This window comes from Hypoxylon trugodes (genome assembly GCF_022578975.1).
Source record: "Hypoxylon trugodes strain CBS 135444 unplaced genomic scaffold F4822scaffold_6, whole genome shotgun sequence".
Taxonomy (NCBI): Eukaryota; Fungi; Ascomycota; class Sordariomycetes; order Xylariales; family Hypoxylaceae; genus Hypoxylon; species Hypoxylon trugodes.
In genome coordinates this window covers 3,005,938-3,023,342 of record NW_026250021.1, presented here as the reverse complement: position 1 = coordinate 3,023,342, position 17,405 = coordinate 3,005,938, and the positions used below count along the sequence as shown (strand labels likewise).

The 17,405-nt window shown below is 46.9% G+C and overlaps 8 protein-coding genes across 8 annotated transcripts; 4 read left to right on the top strand and 4 right to left on the bottom strand.

The window, feature by feature from the left end:
- Positions 1–689: 689 nt before the first annotated feature.
- On the top strand, positions 690–1,604 carry F4822DRAFT_430812 (uncharacterized protein; the record flags this gene model as incomplete). The annotated part of the gene is made up of 1 exon (XM_051461367.1): positions 690–1,604. The coding sequence occupies one exon, from the start codon at positions 690–692 to the stop codon at positions 1,602–1,604; it is 915 nt and encodes a 304-aa protein (XP_051313831.1).
- Positions 1,605–1,783: 179 nt separating this feature from the next.
- Positions 1,784–2,935, bottom strand: F4822DRAFT_301109 (uncharacterized protein). The gene is made up of 2 exons (XM_051455172.1): positions 2,329–2,935; positions 1,784–2,265 (listed from the first exon to the last, which is right to left on the bottom strand). Exons 1-2 carry the CDS (start codon positions 2,741–2,743, stop codon positions 2,060–2,062), a joined length of 621 nt encoding a protein of 206 aa, XP_051313830.1. The 5' UTR covers positions 2,744–2,935; the 3' UTR covers positions 1,784–2,059.
- Positions 2,936–4,449: 1,514 nt separating this feature from the next.
- Positions 4,450–7,111, top strand: F4822DRAFT_301078 (ARM repeat-containing protein). The gene is made up of 5 exons (XM_051455171.1): positions 4,450–4,828; positions 4,926–5,057; positions 5,136–5,255; positions 5,316–5,453; positions 5,532–7,111. The coding sequence occupies exons 1-5, from the start codon at positions 4,663–4,665 to the stop codon at positions 6,968–6,970; spliced, it is 1,995 nt and encodes a 664-aa protein (XP_051313829.1). The 5' UTR covers positions 4,450–4,662; the 3' UTR covers positions 6,971–7,111.
- Positions 7,112–7,190: 79 nt separating this feature from the next.
- Positions 7,191–8,630, bottom strand: F4822DRAFT_301071 (60S ribosomal protein L13). Its single transcript, XM_051455170.1, has 5 exons — positions 8,498–8,630; positions 8,345–8,378; positions 8,204–8,250; positions 7,960–8,118; positions 7,191–7,813 (listed from the first exon to the last, which is right to left on the bottom strand). Exons 1-5 carry the CDS (start codon positions 8,498–8,500, stop codon positions 7,412–7,414), a joined length of 645 nt encoding a protein of 214 aa, XP_051313828.1. The 5' UTR covers positions 8,501–8,630; the 3' UTR covers positions 7,191–7,411.
- A 323-nt stretch (positions 8,631–8,953) lies between these two features.
- F4822DRAFT_444509 (uncharacterized protein) lies at positions 8,954–10,365 on the bottom strand (the record flags this gene model as incomplete). Its single annotated transcript, XM_051463253.1, has 2 exons — positions 8,954–9,910; positions 9,971–10,365. 2 exons carry the CDS (start codon positions 10,363–10,365, stop codon positions 9,310–9,312), a joined length of 996 nt encoding a protein of 331 aa, XP_051313827.1. The 3' UTR covers positions 8,954–9,309.
- Positions 10,366–11,017: 652 nt separating this feature from the next.
- Positions 11,018–12,758, top strand: F4822DRAFT_301043 (alpha-1,3-mannosyltransferase CMT1). Its single transcript, XM_051455169.1, has one exon. It carries the CDS (start codon positions 11,279–11,281, stop codon positions 12,704–12,706), a length of 1,428 nt encoding a protein of 475 aa, XP_051313826.1. The 5' UTR covers positions 11,018–11,278; the 3' UTR covers positions 12,707–12,758.
- A 694-nt stretch (positions 12,759–13,452) lies between these two features.
- On the top strand, positions 13,453–14,121 carry F4822DRAFT_444507 (uncharacterized protein; the record flags this gene model as incomplete). Its single annotated transcript, XM_051463252.1, has 1 exon — positions 13,453–14,121. The coding sequence occupies exon 1, from the start codon at positions 13,519–13,521 to the stop codon at positions 14,119–14,121; it is 603 nt and encodes a 200-aa protein (XP_051313825.1). The 5' UTR covers positions 13,453–13,518.
- Positions 14,122–14,383: 262 nt separating this feature from the next.
- Positions 14,384–17,019, bottom strand: F4822DRAFT_408472 (SGNH hydrolase). The gene is made up of 3 exons (XM_051458575.1): positions 15,967–17,019; positions 15,375–15,910; positions 14,384–15,316 (listed from the first exon to the last, which is right to left on the bottom strand). The coding sequence occupies exons 1-3, from the start codon at positions 16,297–16,299 to the stop codon at positions 14,734–14,736; spliced, it is 1,452 nt and encodes a 483-aa protein (XP_051313824.1). The 5' UTR covers positions 16,300–17,019; the 3' UTR covers positions 14,384–14,733.
- Positions 17,020–17,405: the final 386 nt, after the last annotated feature.

The window sequence follows — 17,405 nt, the reverse complement described above, 5'->3', positions numbered from 1 at the left end:
CATGATCATATAGCCAACAATAAATAGGGATAAGGACGATGTCGGTTCCAGAGAAGCTCGTAACTAGCCACCACAGAGACTCGGATATACACAGAAGAGACTCTTAACATCTATTTCTCAAAATGAACCCGTTTTATTTTATCTCACCTAAGCTACCTCTGCGATGGATCGATCGCAGTAATGATTTTTATAAAGAGAAGGAGCTATACAGGCTCACCTCACAACCCCCTATCCTTCCCTTTTCTCGAAGATCGTGGTTACCCTCGAGTCGATTCTAATATCAGTAATATGATCTATCTACACACACACACACACACACACCCACCAACACACACTCTCTCTCGTATCAATGTTTTTTCTACGATTCTACTATCGCAGCTGGGTCTTATTTCTGTAGAAATAAGGTAAAGCTACAAGCAATAACTTCCAAGTGCCCATTAATGGACCTTCGAATACCCTAACGGCCTCTTCCATCACCAAGATATTCATTAAGTTAAGGTCATCAATATCAACGACTCCTACATTCGTCATCTCACCCGCATCATATCGTGTTACTACATCTACAAATAGCCATACATCAGATACTCTACAATAGCATATCATATCCTAGATTCTGATCATCTATTATCGCGATCTCTATCCCCCAATTTTTAATCAACTTTAGTTATTAGAACTACTACTACGTCACCATGACTAGAATTCCACCAGAAACACTAATGATTCCTCGCTATGGCGGGCGACGTATTCTGCAGGCCCGTATGCCTGAAGTTGGGGCATGGATAGTCGACAGCAAGTTAGATGGGAAGGTCCCCTTTAAGTTGTGGATGAAGCCCGAAGTGTACGACGACCTCTCCAAAATATATCCCAGCATTCCTGAAGTGGAGGACTTGGCACGAGGTGGTGGATTCTTACACGGCCGACCTTTGCTGGAGAAAGAAGTAGAGATAGAGACTTGCTGGGCGACCCGGCAGCCAAAAAGGTTGTACCGCATTATCCACGACGGACAACCGTTCGGGGGTATTAAGTCAAGAGGCTTTGAAGATATCCATATTAACCCGGTCCACTTCCAGGTATTGGTACAAAAGCATCTTAATTGGAATTGCCGCAACCCAAGCCCATTCCTATCCGTTACAGACGACCTGAAAAAGGTGAAGGTGGTGGCAGCAGTATTCCAGGCTCGCGGCCACACCGGGATCCAAATACTAGAGCTTGACCCTAAACACCCTGCCTGGGATCATAAGGTGCAAAAGGTGTGGAACGCTCGGGACCTCATAGACACCTTTGGGACGCCTATCCTCAAACGCCGACGTTTTCTGGAGAACGAATACCTAGTGGAGAAGTCAATATCACCCGAGAGCATCACTGGGCGGTTCAAATGGAAAGAAGCAAGGCGAAAACTCGACCCGATCGGTTTCATGCAGAATCTGATGGCGAGAAGAGTAGTGAACCAAAAACATAAGAAAAGAGAACGGGAGCGCGAGGCTCGGAGGGCAAAGGAATCTAAGCTAAAAGAAGGGAAAGGGGTTGAAGACCGAGACAATATGAAGGTTGCGAGGAAGCGAAATGGTCTGAAGAGGACGACGGAGTTCAAACTACGGCTATGATTTGAAGAATGGGACTGGGGCTTGGCCTAAATATCTGGGGGTGAATGGCATATCTGTGGCGATGATTTGATACACGATTACTCAGGTGGTTATTCTGCGGAGATTTCAGCTCAAATCAAATGGTACTTGCGAATCACTTAACCTTGATTAAGGGCCCAAGCGTGAAATAGATTCATTGTGTTAATTTTGCTAACGTATGGTCATGAAGTATTCCGTTGTCATTAGTGCTTCTACCCCTTATTCAGTGCCACAGAACATTTGACTGGTTCAGAACAGATATTTTTTCTATGGATTTATAAATCAACGCTTAATTAGGTATATCCGTCATTAGTACCATCGTCATTACACCAAGTATAGTGGGAATATCTTGCCGAGAACATTAAAATACTTGGTTTAGGCCCGGGAGCCAGCCCCTATCCCCGGCTATTTCAAAGGGATCTCCTCCCTTTGGGGGACTAGAGGAAGCCAGCGACAAACACTGATAATATACCTGCTACACCCAAAAGTATCTGCATGGCTGTAACGTGCCCTGATTTATATGATTCGCTGATTGGGACTTGAGTTGGGGACACACTGGCGGGCGCAATGGATGATGTTGTCTGGACAGGACTGGTGAGAGTACCGCTGTGACCTGAGCTACTAAGTGGCCCTGTAACTATAACTGTGATGCTAAGTATTAGATTTGCTGAATTTTTTGAATAAAAGGCTGGGGCGATCAAGTTACCTGTTGCTGTAGAGCAAGGAACCTTCGTGATGTTCGCAAGGGTAGAGTGATTGAGCCCAGTGGGTATACCGGTTCCTAGCACGGAGGGAGTAGGCGAAAGAGTCACATTTGTAAAATTGAAACCCGATTGGGATGGGTTGAGGCCTATAGGAGCGACGCCTGAGACATCAGTCACACTGGCTGGGATGATGATAGAAACAGTGGACTGAAGCGTGCTGGTAAATGTAGTAGTGTCAGGTAGAGTCGTATCTGGAACTTGTGTGTTGCCGCATTCAGAGAGGTATTTCGTGACGGTCTCGGTGACGCTCTTCGTGATAGTGGCGTCCAAGAGATCCGCATCTGAATATGAATACTCTCGTGCAACTGTGAGAGTTGCCGAAAGATAAACGAGTGACAAAAGCCAGCGTATGGCCATGGTGAACGAGCGACTGTAGGATTGATCTAGACTAGGTAGATAGGAAGTCAACACTATTTGGTTGGAGAGGTAGGATATGCTTTCTTTTAATACCGTTGTTGGCCCGAGTCGAAGCAAACTCCAGGCCGTCTTGTCATACGTTTGCTCTCCGTGAGAATAATCCCTAGATTAGCGGAGCATTTCAATTACATGTCATGGTCACTAGTCAGTGGCACGCATACCACGCTGCATGAAAGGGACATGCTAGAGGTTGAGATGAATATGTTTGCTCCAGACATCATAGAGCTTGTGTCGCACATAACGAAGGTGGCGGAAATTATGAGGTATGACCTAGGCCAATACTGAAACACTCGGATGGTTGGACTCGCGTCAGGAAGCGTTATTACCGCACTCGAGTGTGGATGGATTTATACTGAACATGTGCCTATAGTTTGCAAGGCCATATTATCATCTGATAGCCACCGGTATTATTATTCATGAGTCATAATAACCATGACATCGGATGGAGTCTAATATGTTAATATACTTGTATCTTGCTTAACTATCTGGCGTTGGTGGGTAGGTGGGAATGAAATCCATGAGTAGGACGATATGGACACGAAAAAGGGGCACTGGTTAAGTGGGGGAGTTGAGATCAAATATCGACTTGATATTCTTCAAGGACCACTGCAGGTAGTAAATCCATCTTATTGTGTTGGACCCGATCGATGTTGGCTACCAACCAAGACGGCCACTCGCGGCGGAAACTAACATCCCACAGGCTGGAAGCGCCGAAATTGAATAGTTCACGGAATACGATGTGACATCTTCTACCACTCTTAGTCCCGTGTAATGCTTGGTTCAGCCTGTACACGAGCCAAGATCATTGAGAAGCCGGAAAAATTGGTATGCTCCCTATCGATGATATTGATACAAGTATATTAGGGGCTTTAATGTATGGGAATCCCATCATGGAGTGAATACCTAGGTGGTTTTATTTGCTGCGATGCAATGAAAAATGAACATGCTGAATTGCGTTACCCTAACGTTACGGTCTCAGTCTCTAGTCGTTCATGTGCTGGGAAGTGGTGCGACCTGATATAACTTATCTCGATCTACTTAAGCTTGATATTTTTGTCATCACCATGGTCCAACCCTCAAGTTGTTCCCGGATCGCATCGCCCAAGTGTCGCTCGGCTTCTTAGCCCACATAACCAAGGCAACCGAAGGAATACCATGAGATATGAGATTACTCAAGAAGGAATGGTAAGATTCGTAGAAATAGCATCTTAATAATCATATTTATAGATGGTTTAAAGTCATATTATCGCGCATCGCGAAGACATGGGCCTATTCCATTGGCAATTAGTTTTCTTCACCTATCTGGTGGCACAATTCTTTTCCTGGGCGTTATTGTAATGATGTATGATTGGCATATCCTCATCAATATGGATATTTCCATATTCTACCCGGGGTCGGTTGATTTAAGAAGAAGTGTGAAAGGGACAGTGAGTGAAAACTACGAAAAAAAGAAGAAGAAAAAGATAAAGAAACGGAGGAAAAAAAGAGAGAGCAGAAAAAAGGCCGACGCGCGTCTAACCCCGCTATGTAGTTAGGCCTACTGGTACCTAAAAGTCAGTACTAGCTCACTTTATTAGTGGATGAAGCCGCTATAAAGTAGTGTAGAGCCTCACTTAATCTTTACCCGGATCTGGACCCGATTAGCGGAAAGTCCTACCTAAAGTACCTACCTCCTACCAATTATCGAGATCTAATAGGTAGCAGGCACGACCATCACCGGCATTACCTCCTCCTCCTTCCCCTTTACAACTATCGTCATCATCACTGCCGCTCATTTTAAGTTTATACAATCACAGCTACATATACTACCTAAAGTACACATTTCCCTTTTGAGTTAGGCTTAACATGAGCCCTAAACCATGACGCCCGACAAGATCCAAGATGTCTTCGACAACATCCCCCAAAATGAGGAGTCGAGGGTTGAGATTTTGAAAGAGGTTCTCGATCTAGCTCAAAAACTCCAGGAAGCCAAGTCCCCCGAACTTAAGGCGTTTGTAGAAAAAGTTGGAAACGCGAGTCGAGAAGGTGAATATCCAATATATGATAATGATCAGTTTTAATCTACCCTCTATATGTGGTTATTTCTGCATAGTGGGGTCTAACAAACCTTTCTATCTTTTAGGGCGATGGAGGATACCGCTTGGGAGATCAGGTCTACTCAACTTCTTCTTAGACCTGACACAGGCAGCGGATGCGGACCCGGATATCGTGGCCCATGCCCTCCGCGTCATAGGTAATTCTTGTGCCGATCAAGGTAAGCGTCCATATACTCTAATAGAAATTGTCTTTACCTCCTCACCTTCCAATTTATGCACATACTTACTGGAAATAGATGAAAATCGGCAAAGAGTCATTGACTCAGATCATCTGCCTGGGCTCGTGAAACTCTTGAGCAATGAATCTTTATTACAACTTGCCATCCCGGTGCTATATAATATCTGTGTTGATTACGGTAAGGGGAATGGGTCGACCTACGTGATATGTGCGTTTTTCCTGACAGAATCTTAATCAGAGCCTACCCAAGCAACTGCAGCAAAAGCTGGGTTGAGTAACTACTTAATTGATCTCTTTATAAACCCCCAATGGCAGGAAAAAGTATCGGTTTATATAAGTATCGTCTACAAGTTGATAGGCATTGCGGCGACTCAAGGTAAATCACACCTCTTCCCCACCATCCGCACCCAGACCCTCGACGTATTTTGGGGCCTCCCAACTAACGAGACCCAAGATTCCGAGCTCGACTCATTAAACCTTCAAGCGCCATATGTCCTCTTAACTCAAGCAGGTTTAAAGGACCCTAATCCAAATTCACCGGATCTCGACGGCTTCACCGGGCTGTCTTCTGCTGCGTTAACCTACCTTTCCCGTCAGCAATTCCAAGATAGCTTCCTAGAGACTCCAAATGCCATCAAAGTATTCTTGGAAGCTTTTCAGACTGCCGCCGAGGGTTCTTCGATATTCGACTTCGAGGATGCCGAGGAAAAATCACAACTCAATCAACTGGAACTGGCGTATACGGGAGCCTTAGCAGATCTATCTGCCCACCCTCGATTCGTTTCTTTATGCCCATTAGACGGCGACTTAACGGATACACTCCTACGGTGGATCTCTTCAGGTCATTCCACATCCCTTCAAGCCGCAGCCTGTCTAGCTCTAGGCAATATCGCTCGGTCCGACGATTCGAGCGTCGCCTTAGTGCAACAAAAATCAGTACATAAACCGCTCATCGCTGCCATATCTTCTGACCAACCTGTGGATGCCCAATTGGCACACTCTATCTTTAGTTTCCTAAAGAACTTGTCTATCCCAGCGAGCAATAAGGCAATCTTAGGCGACGCGGGACTACTGGATTCGAATGTACTTCCTCGTATTTGGAACGTCGACACGCAGCCACAGATCCAATTTGATGCCGTATCTCTTACTCGTCTCTTACTTGTAAATTGCCCGGAAAACGTGCGACGCGTTTCTACGTCGGTGAACGCGAAAGATAAAACGCATCTTCATGGTCTAATGGAACTTCATCGAAAGGCGGATCAAGATCCCATCAAAATGGAGATATCCCGTTCGGTGGCCAATGTCTGCCGTGTACTCCACTCCGAGAAAACTCCCGGTTCTCTACTCCTTCAAGACTCATCGACTTCTTTATCTCCCTCGGAGCAAGAAACCCGCTCTCAGCTGCAGGAGTTTTATAAGAACCATCCAGCGTTACCAGATATACTACTATATCTCGGTCTACAGACCAAGTTCTCAGTCCTACGATCCGAACTATGGTTCGTACTCGCCTTAATGGCACGTTCAGTTGAAGGAGCCGCCGTCGTGACACATTCGCTGCAGCAACGACCTGAAATAGTGAACGTGCTTATTGAAACCATAACGGGCGAGAAGACGTCTGAGCATCAAGCGTTACCAAGCTCAGATGATAATGAGCTAGCGGAGGTGTCGTCTGGACCTGACCTCTCGGCAATAAGTGGGTTAGGTCAGCTCGAACCGCAGCAGGTCGACCCAGCGAAAGCTGCGACTATGACGAAAGTAGATCGGGAGAATGGGCTGGTGTTAATTGCTGAACTACTAAAGCGATGTCCGGACGAGCTTCCTAGTTCCGTGAGAAACACATTCAACCGAATACTAAAGATCGGTGGAGAATTAATCCTCGATAATAAGGATTAAAGCTCAAGGGACAATTAAGACTGTTGGCTTCGATCTATCCATAGGTTATAGGTAGCCAGTTAATTTCTAAACTGCTTTAAGCGTTCAGAGTAGAAATTCAAATAGACATAAACATATTTAGTATGAATGAAAGGACGTCGTCACTATTCGCATGTTCGTGTCCTTTGTTCCTCGATCAACGTACTGACCCAGTTTCACTTCACAATTGGTCAAAGACGGGTATAATCATGTCCATTCATTTTTCCATTGAGAACGACCTAGAGCAAACCGGAAGATGCAATAATGCTTCGGCCCATGTGTATGTGGCGAGAGAGTGATGATATCTATTCCTCTCTTGGCTACACAGAAACCGCAAGCCAACCCACCGTGACCGTCCAACGACACAACGAAAGCAGAACCCTAAGAATGCCGTCCGTACTCCCGTGCAGATCCTCGTCCATCTTATTTCTTGTTGGCCTCCGCTTCGGCCTTGTCCCTGGCTCGCTTCTCCCGCGCACCACGTAGTCTTGCTTCGCTTCGGGCCTTGCGAAGCGCGGTGTAAGCACCGCCCTCGATAGGCTTGGGTAGTTCGCTCTTCTTGATCTCGCTGATACCCTCGCCGACAGGGATGATAGGTAGGGCAGATCCGAGGGTGGAAACGGTCTCGGTCTTGGATAGGTCGATGTCCTTGCTGTCGCCAGCCTTGGGGTGCTTGGCGCCCTTGCGGGGGAAGACGATCAATCGGGACTGGTAAGCCTTAAGACGGGCAACGTTGGCCGCGAGGGATTCCTCGCTGAGGTTCTGTCGTCGGTAGTCGACGGAGATACCGATAGTGGGCGCTACAAGGCGGGGGATACCGGCTTCCTATATGGCTGTTAGATTATTCCAACTAAAAAATGTGAATGCGGATATATCCCAGTGAAAGATGCTCGTGACGCTCGAAGTCTATAAATACTAGCGAGCGGCAGAGGATCTTTGTGTGGTCTTAGATCCCTCGGGTGTGGTTTTACCTTCAACTCGGCTAGGGTGAAACCACGTCCAGCGCGAACGCGACGGTTGTACTTAATGGTAGGGCATCGGACGACTGGTCGTAGCTTGTCGACGGGTCGGGGAGCAACGGCAGCAGCCTTGGCACGGCGCAGAGAGCGACGGTGAATCTTCTTGGTCGGCTATAAAAATCCCAATCGCAGTGTCAGAATATTTCCATTTCCATCACCTCGTCGTTGAAATCATCAAGTAGTCGGGTCTTCATACCTGGTCGAAGTGGGTTCGGACCCGTCGTTGCCAATCCTTTCGGAAATCTATATGAATTCTATCAGCATTGTTGTTCTTCAATTGCAAATATAGTCGCTCGATCCATCAATTCGGGTGTGACTTCGGGGGTGTTGGACGTACGGTTGTGCTGAATCTGGTTGTTGTGCTTGATCGCCTATTAAGAATTGATATGTTAATATATTTTTTGGTCCTTTTGAATTCAAGAGATTGAATGGGTGGAATGATCATGATGTATTTCATGTATTCATAATCATTTTCAAGAATAACACTCACCATTGTGACTGGTCGCGATCAAGGGTTAGTATTGGAAAGAATGGTCGTCAATCGTAGGTCGTCTCTCGAATTCTCCAGATTGGAGGCACGAGAATTTCCCAGAGGGTTTGTTAGTCGAGGCTTGTAAGGACTGGAACCCGCAACTTTCGGCAAAATTTTGGAGGGCTTGAAAACCCTACAATTTTTTAACGTGGCGGTGCATATTTTTGTGCGCACGTTTGTGGATAATGTGGATAAGGTGGGGCTATGACTTGTGAGGCTGATGAAAATCTCACATTCTACACTATCTGGGTACGTACCTACCCACCACGAAAAGCGGACCACTTGCTCGATTACCCCGGGCTTAAGTAACTCCATCATCTCTTGCGTCCTATTGGCTATAACCCCAATTCTTAGAAGCTTCAAGGTGTACTGTACCTTCTTCCTGCTATTATCAACTTTCTTTTCTTAAATCTTCCCATTCGCCTTTCCTTTCTTTTATTTCTTCACGCCTACTTCATAGTGAGGGAGAATTCAAGAATCAATACTCTGCTTCTCACTCAACCACGCTTACACCTCTAAGAATTGCCTATATCAAATATTATATTCAATTGAAATGTCCGAATAAGTTACGAAAAGATAAGTCTTATAGTATATACATAAATCTCTAATATCCATGGGATATCTAACTCTTTTCAAGCTAGAAAGGAGCCAAGCTATAAAACTCACTCTCCTATATATAATAATGCGAATGCTTCCAGTACCATCTCTATACTTCATATAGGGTCCGAATTATTTAGTTCAAGCGTCTCACCCATACCGAGAATGATACTTCAAGGCAACTCCTGAGCATCGCTTGAATGTTGTCTCCAAGCCGGACTGCCGTACACCTCGGCCGGATGTGTCTGTGGTCTAGCTACCGGGACGCTATCCGCTTCTGATGGTGATGGTACCATGCTGTACGCCGAGTAGTCTTTATTAGGCCCGGATTGTGCCATACCATTTATAGCGTTCGCTGCTTCTTGGCTTTCTCGTTGTCTCTGCCGACCTCGTCGAAGAAGATAGAGAGCAGCTAACACCGTACCACACACAAGCGCCAAACCACCTAGCACACCTCCGATGATCCCACCCGTATTTGTCGAAGAGCCACCCGATTGTTGTTGTTGGGCCTGTGTCGTAGGTTCCGACGGATTAGTCAGTAGACTTCCCGACTGAGGTGTAGTCGAAGCTGGTACCGGCTGTGAAGTTGATGAACTACCCACTACATTTTCTTTGCTGGTAGCTGTCGCGGACGTGCTCGAGGTTGTTTCATCCGATGGTTCAGCAAGCAGAGTGATTATTTCCGCACTCGCACCGCAGGCTATGTAACTGAATGTTTGGTCTACTCCTCGAACATTGAGGGCAGTAGAACAGAAATTTTCACCCGACTTGGTACTACGATCCGAGCGCTATTAGTATATCGATCCCGATGCATTGGGGATAATATCGACTCACCAGGTGAACGTGGTAATGCCCTCTGTTCCTGTCAGCCCGCAGCCCTCGGAGCAATCCGATTGATCAACGCACACTCCCGCCAATCCACAATCCGAAGCCGAAATAACAGTTGTAGGGCAAAACCCCCATAAACCCTTCGTAATATCTATACGACAGTCATAGCCCGGTTCAGCAGTTCGAATTTTAGATGGATCGCCGTCTACGTAACCGCACGTAGATAGTTCGGTCGTGACGGCTCGTTGTTCGAGTGCGATACCGCCATTTCTTCTGCCTAATCGGGGCAGACTTGTCTCAACTACTCTTAGCTCCGTGACTGAGACGTTATAGAAAGCAAGGACGGTCACAACATGCAAAAGCAATAAGAAAAAACGAGAGACATGAAGGTGCGCCGCCATCTTGAGGATTCCAATATTGCCTGGCTACCTTTGAGGATGCATGAGTGACGTACGCTACAGTGTAGGTAAGAATATGGAAGAAAAAACGTGAAGGGTAGAGGACCCGAGCAGATTAGCAACCCAATACGGACGGGAGAAGCAGAGACGGCAACACCCCCGGTATTCTTTGCGGGACGCGCTTCTCGTCTCAGCTCGTCAAGCGAGGAAGGCTGCGCATACGGAATAATAGTTCATTACAATAACGGCACATACAACTCACAATACATACACTAAAGGGGAGAGCCGCTTCACCCTTGCTCGGCCCTGCTTCGTGTGGATATGTCACCCCATCTCCTTCCCACCAGTCCTTCTGTGTAAATAAGGACTCTGGCCAATTACAGAAAGGATCCATCGTCAAATTGTCGTGGTCAGCAATCCACTCTCCGGTCTTGACTCAACATGCTAAAAAGCGAAGACCCCGATGAATCGTGAGCACCTACCATTTTAGATAAGAGCAGCGGTCATTACTATGTGATTCCTACAGAATTTTTTTTCATGCGGCCCTTGCTTTCCCGTGTTTTTCGAACCAACACACGCAGGTCTTTGTTTTAAGGGGGAACCAACAGCCAATAAAGATCATCGTTATTTGCCACAAATAACATTCTATCGCATCACTGCGGCTCAGCCGGACAAATGTGGAAATTGGGTCTGCTGCTCATAATGATCAATAAAATATGCCCGAAAACGGAATTAGGCGCTTATTGAAACAAGAACGCGTGTCTAACGCATCGTAGCCTCATCTGTCATCCGTCATCCCTGACGATACCGACACTCAGCCTTTTCGGCCCGGAAATGCCTTATGCCAGATTAATGGGATTTTAGTAAAGGTTTCTTTCTTTTTTTTTTTTTTCTCTAAACTCCTAAAAGTCATGTCATGATGCTGCGAGGCCGTCGGATTATAATTCAGGTAGCCTGCATTTTTCTCGTTACCATAACAATTTGGATCGGTTACCAAAGCTTCTCACCGGAATCGTGGGATCAATGGAGACATTATAGCTTTCATCCAGATCAGCACGCCCCGATATCTCCCGCCAACACTGAAGATAAACCACCACCACCATCAACAACACAACCTGAAGAGATAGTTAGTCATATCCCCACGAGCACACCGGAGCCTGAACCTGAGCCTGTGGCATTGGATTCCTCCTTCGATACTACATCATATATCAAAGCCATATTCGACCCGTCAGACACTACATTCCCTCGTTTGGAATGCCCGGCTCCAGATTCCGCACGATATGAATACTTGAAAGCGCCAATAGGAGACGGCGCGTCTCAGGAATTAAAATATTATTTTGCTCTTGACTTGCGGCAATCCATAAAAGTGTTACCTCGACTTCTAGGGTCAACCGTCGAGGCTATTAGGTTCTTAGGTCCCTCCAATTGTGTTTTGTCCATAGTGGAAGGGAATTCGAACGATGGCACCCGTGAGGTTCTCTACGCTCTCCGACCCGAGCTAAAAGATTTAGTGGTTACGTATTATGTTCAATCGAGCGAATTGGATCCTGGCGCTGGGGAGAGGATAGAAAAACTAGCGAAGCTCCGCAATTTGGCCCTCTCGCCGTTGCTCTCTATTGCTGGCGTGCCTGGCTACCCGAAGATATCTCCGCAATCCGCCCTCGTGCCGAATGCCAACACGACAGTCATATTTTTAAACGATGTAGCGCTATGTGTGAATGACATCCTCGAGCTAGCACATCAGCGAGCCTTTCAGTCGGCTGATATGACCTGCGCCATGGATTGGACCTACGTCGGCCGCGATCCAACCTTCTACGATGTCTGGGTGGCGCGCACCATACAGGGCGATCTATTCTTCGATATTCCGCCGGATGGCAATTGGAACAGTGCATGGAATCTCTTCTGGAACGACGGTACTACGAGGGGACGATTTAGTCGGACACTTCCGTTTCAGGTTTTCGCCTGCTGGAACGGTGCTGTGACATTCGGGGCCGGTCCAATACTTGGCGAGCAGTCCTCTGGCGACGGGGAGAAAGAAGAAAGGATCGAATTTCGAGCGTCACGTGAAGGCGAGTGTCATTCGGGAGAGCCCACGCTATTCTGTAAGGATCTCTGGCGGACCGGCCATGGCCGCATTGCCGTGGTGCCTTCGGTCAACCTCGAGTATTCGGACGAGGCGGCAGCCAAGATCAAGGCGCTGAAGGGATACACATCGCGGTGGACAGAACAAGAGGATGCGGAAGCGATGAAGATCCCGTGGGTTGAGACACCCCCGGACACGATAACGTGTATGCCGGGCTTGGGAGATCAGACTCGGCGACCATGGAATGAGACGTTTGTATAGACTAGATAATCATATAGCGAATGTATTTGATTTTAAACGAGGTATATCCTTCACAAACCACTCACACGCGAGGGGGGAAGCCCCACGGCTATATTACATCGCAAAATGTCAAGTGCCAGCACGATAACTATGACGTACACAGGGACAGGGCATTCCTACTACGATTTAGGAGGGATATTAGACGACGACCCGGACACGAGGATAATACTGTTTGTCCGATGTATCCCGAATTTCAATGATGAAACCAATAAGCGGTTTAAGTGAAAAGAATGAGAACGGCATCGTCCTTCGCGTTTGCGCGTACTCACATAGATGCAGACCCCGAGATCGATACACATGGTAGATAATACGCGGGCATGACAACGTATGAAAATAGGGAAAGATCATGCGCAAGCCGGGTTCTTGCTATGGAATAGACAGTGCAAGTGTACACCAATGATCCCCGCTGTACGATAGGCAACCCCGTTTGCTTCCGGGGAAGAGTACCGACCGAGTCCACCATCGGCCGGGTACCCCGTCGGAACAGACAGTGTCCATGTGTTGTTTCCTAGTTTGATAAGTGATTGCACCTTTCTTTCAACGCCTTACATCTTCTACCAGCGGATCCGATTCATATCTGCGGTCAGTGCACATACTTTAGGTACAAGCACGTCGTACTCCTCCGTGGCCAGCTAATAATTCCCAACGCAATCAGGAACCCATTCTCACCTCAATCAATATCTATTGAATCCCCTCTACAAATTCATCCGCCATAATTCTAATCATAGTCGCTCTTAGAACGCTTCAGGTCTACGACTTTTCAATAACTGACCATGAATCAACATACAGACGTTGCAGCGCCCTCGAATTCGAGCTCGGTTACTACTCAATCCAAATCAACGACTTTCAAGGAAAATGATCTTCTCACATCAGTAAGCTACAAGATCATCCGCTACCACGGAGACCTACTTTCCATCAAGGAAGACATTGCGAAGAATGACGCGGAATTGGCCAAGTGCACCGACCTTGCGGATCCGAACTCGAGTTCCCGCCCTGCGAACGCTGGTTCTGATACGATGAGGGAAGCGCTTGAGAATAAGTCAGTCGCTTTACGACGCCAGCTCAGACAAGTGGAGCGTCAAATCGCAACCATCCAACCGATTATGCGATATCTGCAGATCGAGGCAACCCATCCAACTTCCTCCTTCAATGTCTACCTTACACGAGAGGAGGTCCGTGTTAGGAAGGAAGTGTATCGTCTAGTCAAGCACCTAAAACCTAATGCTGCCTCGGCGGTGCTCTTCGGCGTTTCCAAACAGCTTTACGAAGATTCGACCGAAAACGTCGCTAAACCACATGCAACTTCCACAACTGTCCCTGCGCCTACTCTTACCTCAAGCGCCATAGAGCTTCTCGATGAAGACATTTACGACTGAGACGGCCAATCTATCGATATTTTGGCGCTCCTTTAAAGTTTCTGGTTCGGGCCGTGAAATGGTTGAGAGGGCGCCTTTGAGAGCTATTTCATGGTCCATTTCGGTACTACCGCCGAGACTGTCGGGACCTAATAATACTCTGAACATTTTGCTCGCATACCTAGGCACGATGCCCTTAGATTCGACAAACAAGATATCAATCGCACAGAGTATGGGGGACGAGAATCAGACGAACGACGGAGTGGAGAACCGAATTTTCTTAGGTGTTTGGTGGGAAACTTCGACTGAGAAGAAGGCCTGTAATACTTCTAGTCACTGAGATAGCCTCGTTTCCCGAAGAAATTATGAATACTTCTAACTAACTTGACAATGCAAATGACTACGAATGATTCCTGTTATCGTATGGAGTAGGACCTAGGCACAGCTTGAATGAATACTAGTAGGTAGATAAATGCTTTCATGTAGCTGTAAAAGGGGGGTTTATAGCAAATGATATCTTCGGCCCGCTGAAATTGATATCTCAATCACACAGCCACAGGTTGACACTCGAGTTTAGAACCCTGGCAGGCCAATATATTACGCTATGTTGGTCAATAAATTTTAGCTAGCGTTTTATACAGCAGTGGCATTCCCTTTGAAAATATCTAGAGGGAATTGGTCAGCAATTGCCTGGTAACCTGCGCCGTTGGGGTGTAAGTGGTCTCCACCGTCATACTGGGAAGCCAGATTAGCTGCGTTCGAAGGATTGGCCACGAATTTAGCAAAGTCGATTGAAGCCTCAAAACTACCGTCACCACCACCAAGAATCCATTTGTTTACCGTCTGTCTCGTTTGATCTCTGGTAGGGTTGCTGTAGCTTTGCCCACTCCCGCCGAACGGAGTTATTGTTGCCCCGAAGACGGTCAAGCCAGCCGCCTTTGCGTCAGTGGCAATGGTCTTAAAGGATGATGTCAAACTGCTTCCGATGCGAGTCTGCGTTCCCGAGTCCGTAGACGCGCCCCCGATGTCATTTACGCCTTCGAAGATGAGGGCGTACTTGACGCCAGCGGTAGTGAGAAGATCCCGCTTGTAGCGTTGCATGAGTGGTGGCCCTAGACCGCCTGTCAGTACAGTATTGCCACCCGCCGCTTGATTGCACACAGCAATATTAGTAATTCCTTCTTTTTGCATTCGGGCAAGAAGCAAATCGGGCCATCTACAAAACTGTCAGTGGAAATTCTGGGTTTGAGCTCCTAGATTTCTATTGGCTGTACCGATTGTTGGCATTATCCGTGCTTCCGCGTCCATCCGTAATGCTGTCCCCGAGAATCACCAAAGCACCGGTCGTCTTTGGGGCCCAAGCTTCGACAGCGGTAAGGAAGTACCAGTGTGCGGTACTCGCGCCTGTGACGATCGATGCGTTTAGATGGTTGCCCTGTTGCATCCATGACGTAGTTCGACTTCCTGGATGTCCCGTGATACTGCTTCCAGACTGGCCCGGTTGAGAATACAGGCTGACTGTGATAGTTCCCTGAGGGTCAACCTTGAAGTCGATTGGGTCCGTATAAGCAACTTGGCCCTTAGGGATCGTAACCGAACTCGAGCCATTGAAGGTGAGACCCTTCAAAGTGGCCGTATCGATCCCGTTAACTCCAGTTTTTCCGCCCGTTGGAAGAGCTACGGAAGCTTCCGTGATAGGAAGATCGCTCCCGCCGAAGGTGTTGGAGATCTGGAAGCGTAATCTCTCGGCACCGATAGACAAGTGTAATGTCTGACGAAGAGTGGCATCCTTGAATGCGGCTGAACCCGACTACAACCACATTTAGCTAGTCAATTCATGAGCTTTTGGGTGAGAGCGTGACATACGAATGGAGAGGGTGGCATGTTATTAGGCTCCACCAGCTGCGGCATCGAGGTCCATGTTGCGACCCAATGTGAGTCTTCGTCCTGGCGTGGAACATTACTGGTAGGAAGCGCAGTAGTGCATAGTGTCCACCATAACAACCAGGTGGTTAGGAGGGAGAACTTGAAGCTGAGGCTTCTCAGCGCATTCGACGAGGTGGAAGCCATGTTCGCGACAACCAACAGAGATAAAAACGCCAAGGCACAGGAGAGATCTCCATAGCAGTAGCTTAGATACTTATTTCCATAAGATGGTGCCGAGGTATAAAGCGACGGATAATATACCTCCGTTGCCATATTGCCTCATTGGTAGGCTATCATTTAGCCGTAGGGCTGGTTCCTGAACACTTAATCTGGTACAGCATGATGCCATGAGCGTTAGATGAACCCATATAAGAAGGAAGGGGGCTCAAGTTAACCGAGTTTGTCCAGAATCGACATGTTGATAGACCGCACAAACGGAATGATATCAATCAATAGATATGCAGCATGACATTCATTTGAAGAGGTAAGAGATTGTAAAAAGAGGCTTTTGGAGATCTCCATTTCCAGAGTAGCTCTCGATACTACCCAGTAGGTACGTAGGAATGATGTATCCACTGCTGTCCGGTTTAAGTCTGGGGGCCTATCCCCAATCATACCTAAAAGTGGTGCTATTCGGGGTGAGGGGCCGATGATATCGACATGAACAACACTAGAGGCCAATGCATACGCAAAAAGGGACGGGATAGATCTAGATGGAAAAATTGACAATTAAGTCATAAACTTATATTAATGTTATCTTATTCTTCATCATGTAGCTCAGCTCCGTGGGCGAATGAGTAGGCTGTAGAAAAATTGAGCTGAGCCAGTAACGTGATAGCAAAACTCCACGAGCTCGTTTAGAGCGGTGTGATAGAACTTGAAAATAATTGGTTCGTGGGTAACCAATGCGTGTTACCATCTTACGATGACAATAAGATGAGATGAATGAGGACAAGCGAATAGCTGGGAATCGATTAGAAAAGTAGAGGAGAGGGAAAAAAACGGAATGAAGATAAAAGAGAAGGAAAGGAAAAGTTAAGTTAGTCCAAGTCAAGATTTGTCCAAATAGGGTTAATCACTTAGCTTACCTCGTAGGTACATGAAGAGACCCACAGTACATATACGGGTACAGCTAGGTACATTGCCAGGTGCATCCAAATGTGTATTTAGCGTGATACATGCCACTTACGTAGGATAACCCCTCCATTTATTGACTTTTTCACCCCACTTCAATCTTCCTTTCCTTCTTCACTAAACTGCGAACAGCGGAAGAAATTTATATGAATATCTATACAAGTACGTATATTATGTACCTAGTGATTAGAATTACGCCCTTTTGCCTACTAGATGGTACATACATGTACATACAAAAGGTGACT

Bases quoted from the DNA above. Each gene is read 5' to 3' on its own strand.
- F4822DRAFT_301109 (XM_051455172.1), bottom strand. From the start codon at position 2,743: ATGGCCATACGCTGGCTTTTGTCACTCGTTTATCTTTCGGCAACTCTC. The intron at 2,266-2,328 runs GTAACTTGATCG...TTAGCATCACAG, and splicing joins TCCTTGCTCTACAGCAACAG to TTATAGTTACAGGGCCACTT.
- F4822DRAFT_301078 (XM_051455171.1), top strand. From the start codon at position 4,663: ATGACGCCCGACAAGATCCAAGATGTCTTCGACAACATCCCCCAAAAT. The intron at 5,058-5,135 runs GTAAGCGTCCAT...TACTGGAAATAG, and splicing joins TAATTCTTGTGCCGATCAAG to ATGAAAATCGGCAAAGAGTC. The intron at 5,256-5,315 runs GTAAGGGGAATG...AATCTTAATCAG, and splicing joins TAATATCTGTGTTGATTACG to AGCCTACCCAAGCAACTGCA.
- F4822DRAFT_301071 (XM_051455170.1), bottom strand. The intron at 8,251-8,344 runs GTACGTCCAACA...GAATTCATATAG, and splicing joins CAACCAGATTCAGCACAACC to ATTTCCGAAAGGATTGGCAA. The intron at 7,814-7,959 runs GTAAAACCACAC...ACAGCCATATAG, and splicing joins TCACCCTAGCCGAGTTGAAG to GAAGCCGGTATCCCCCGCCT.
- F4822DRAFT_301043 (XM_051455169.1), top strand. From the start codon at position 11,279: ATGATGCTGCGAGGCCGTCGGATTATAATTCAGGTAGCCTGCATTTTT.
- F4822DRAFT_408472 (XM_051458575.1), bottom strand. From the start codon at position 16,299: ATGGCAACGGAGGTATATTATCCGTCGCTTTATACCTCGGCACCATCT. The intron at 15,911-15,966 runs GTATGTCACGCT...ATGTGGTTGTAG, and splicing joins ACATGCCACCCTCTCCATTC to TCGGGTTCAGCCGCATTCAA. The intron at 15,317-15,374 runs GTACAGCCAATA...ACAGTTTTGTAG, and splicing joins ACGGATAATGCCAACAATCG to ATGGCCCGATTTGCTTCTTG.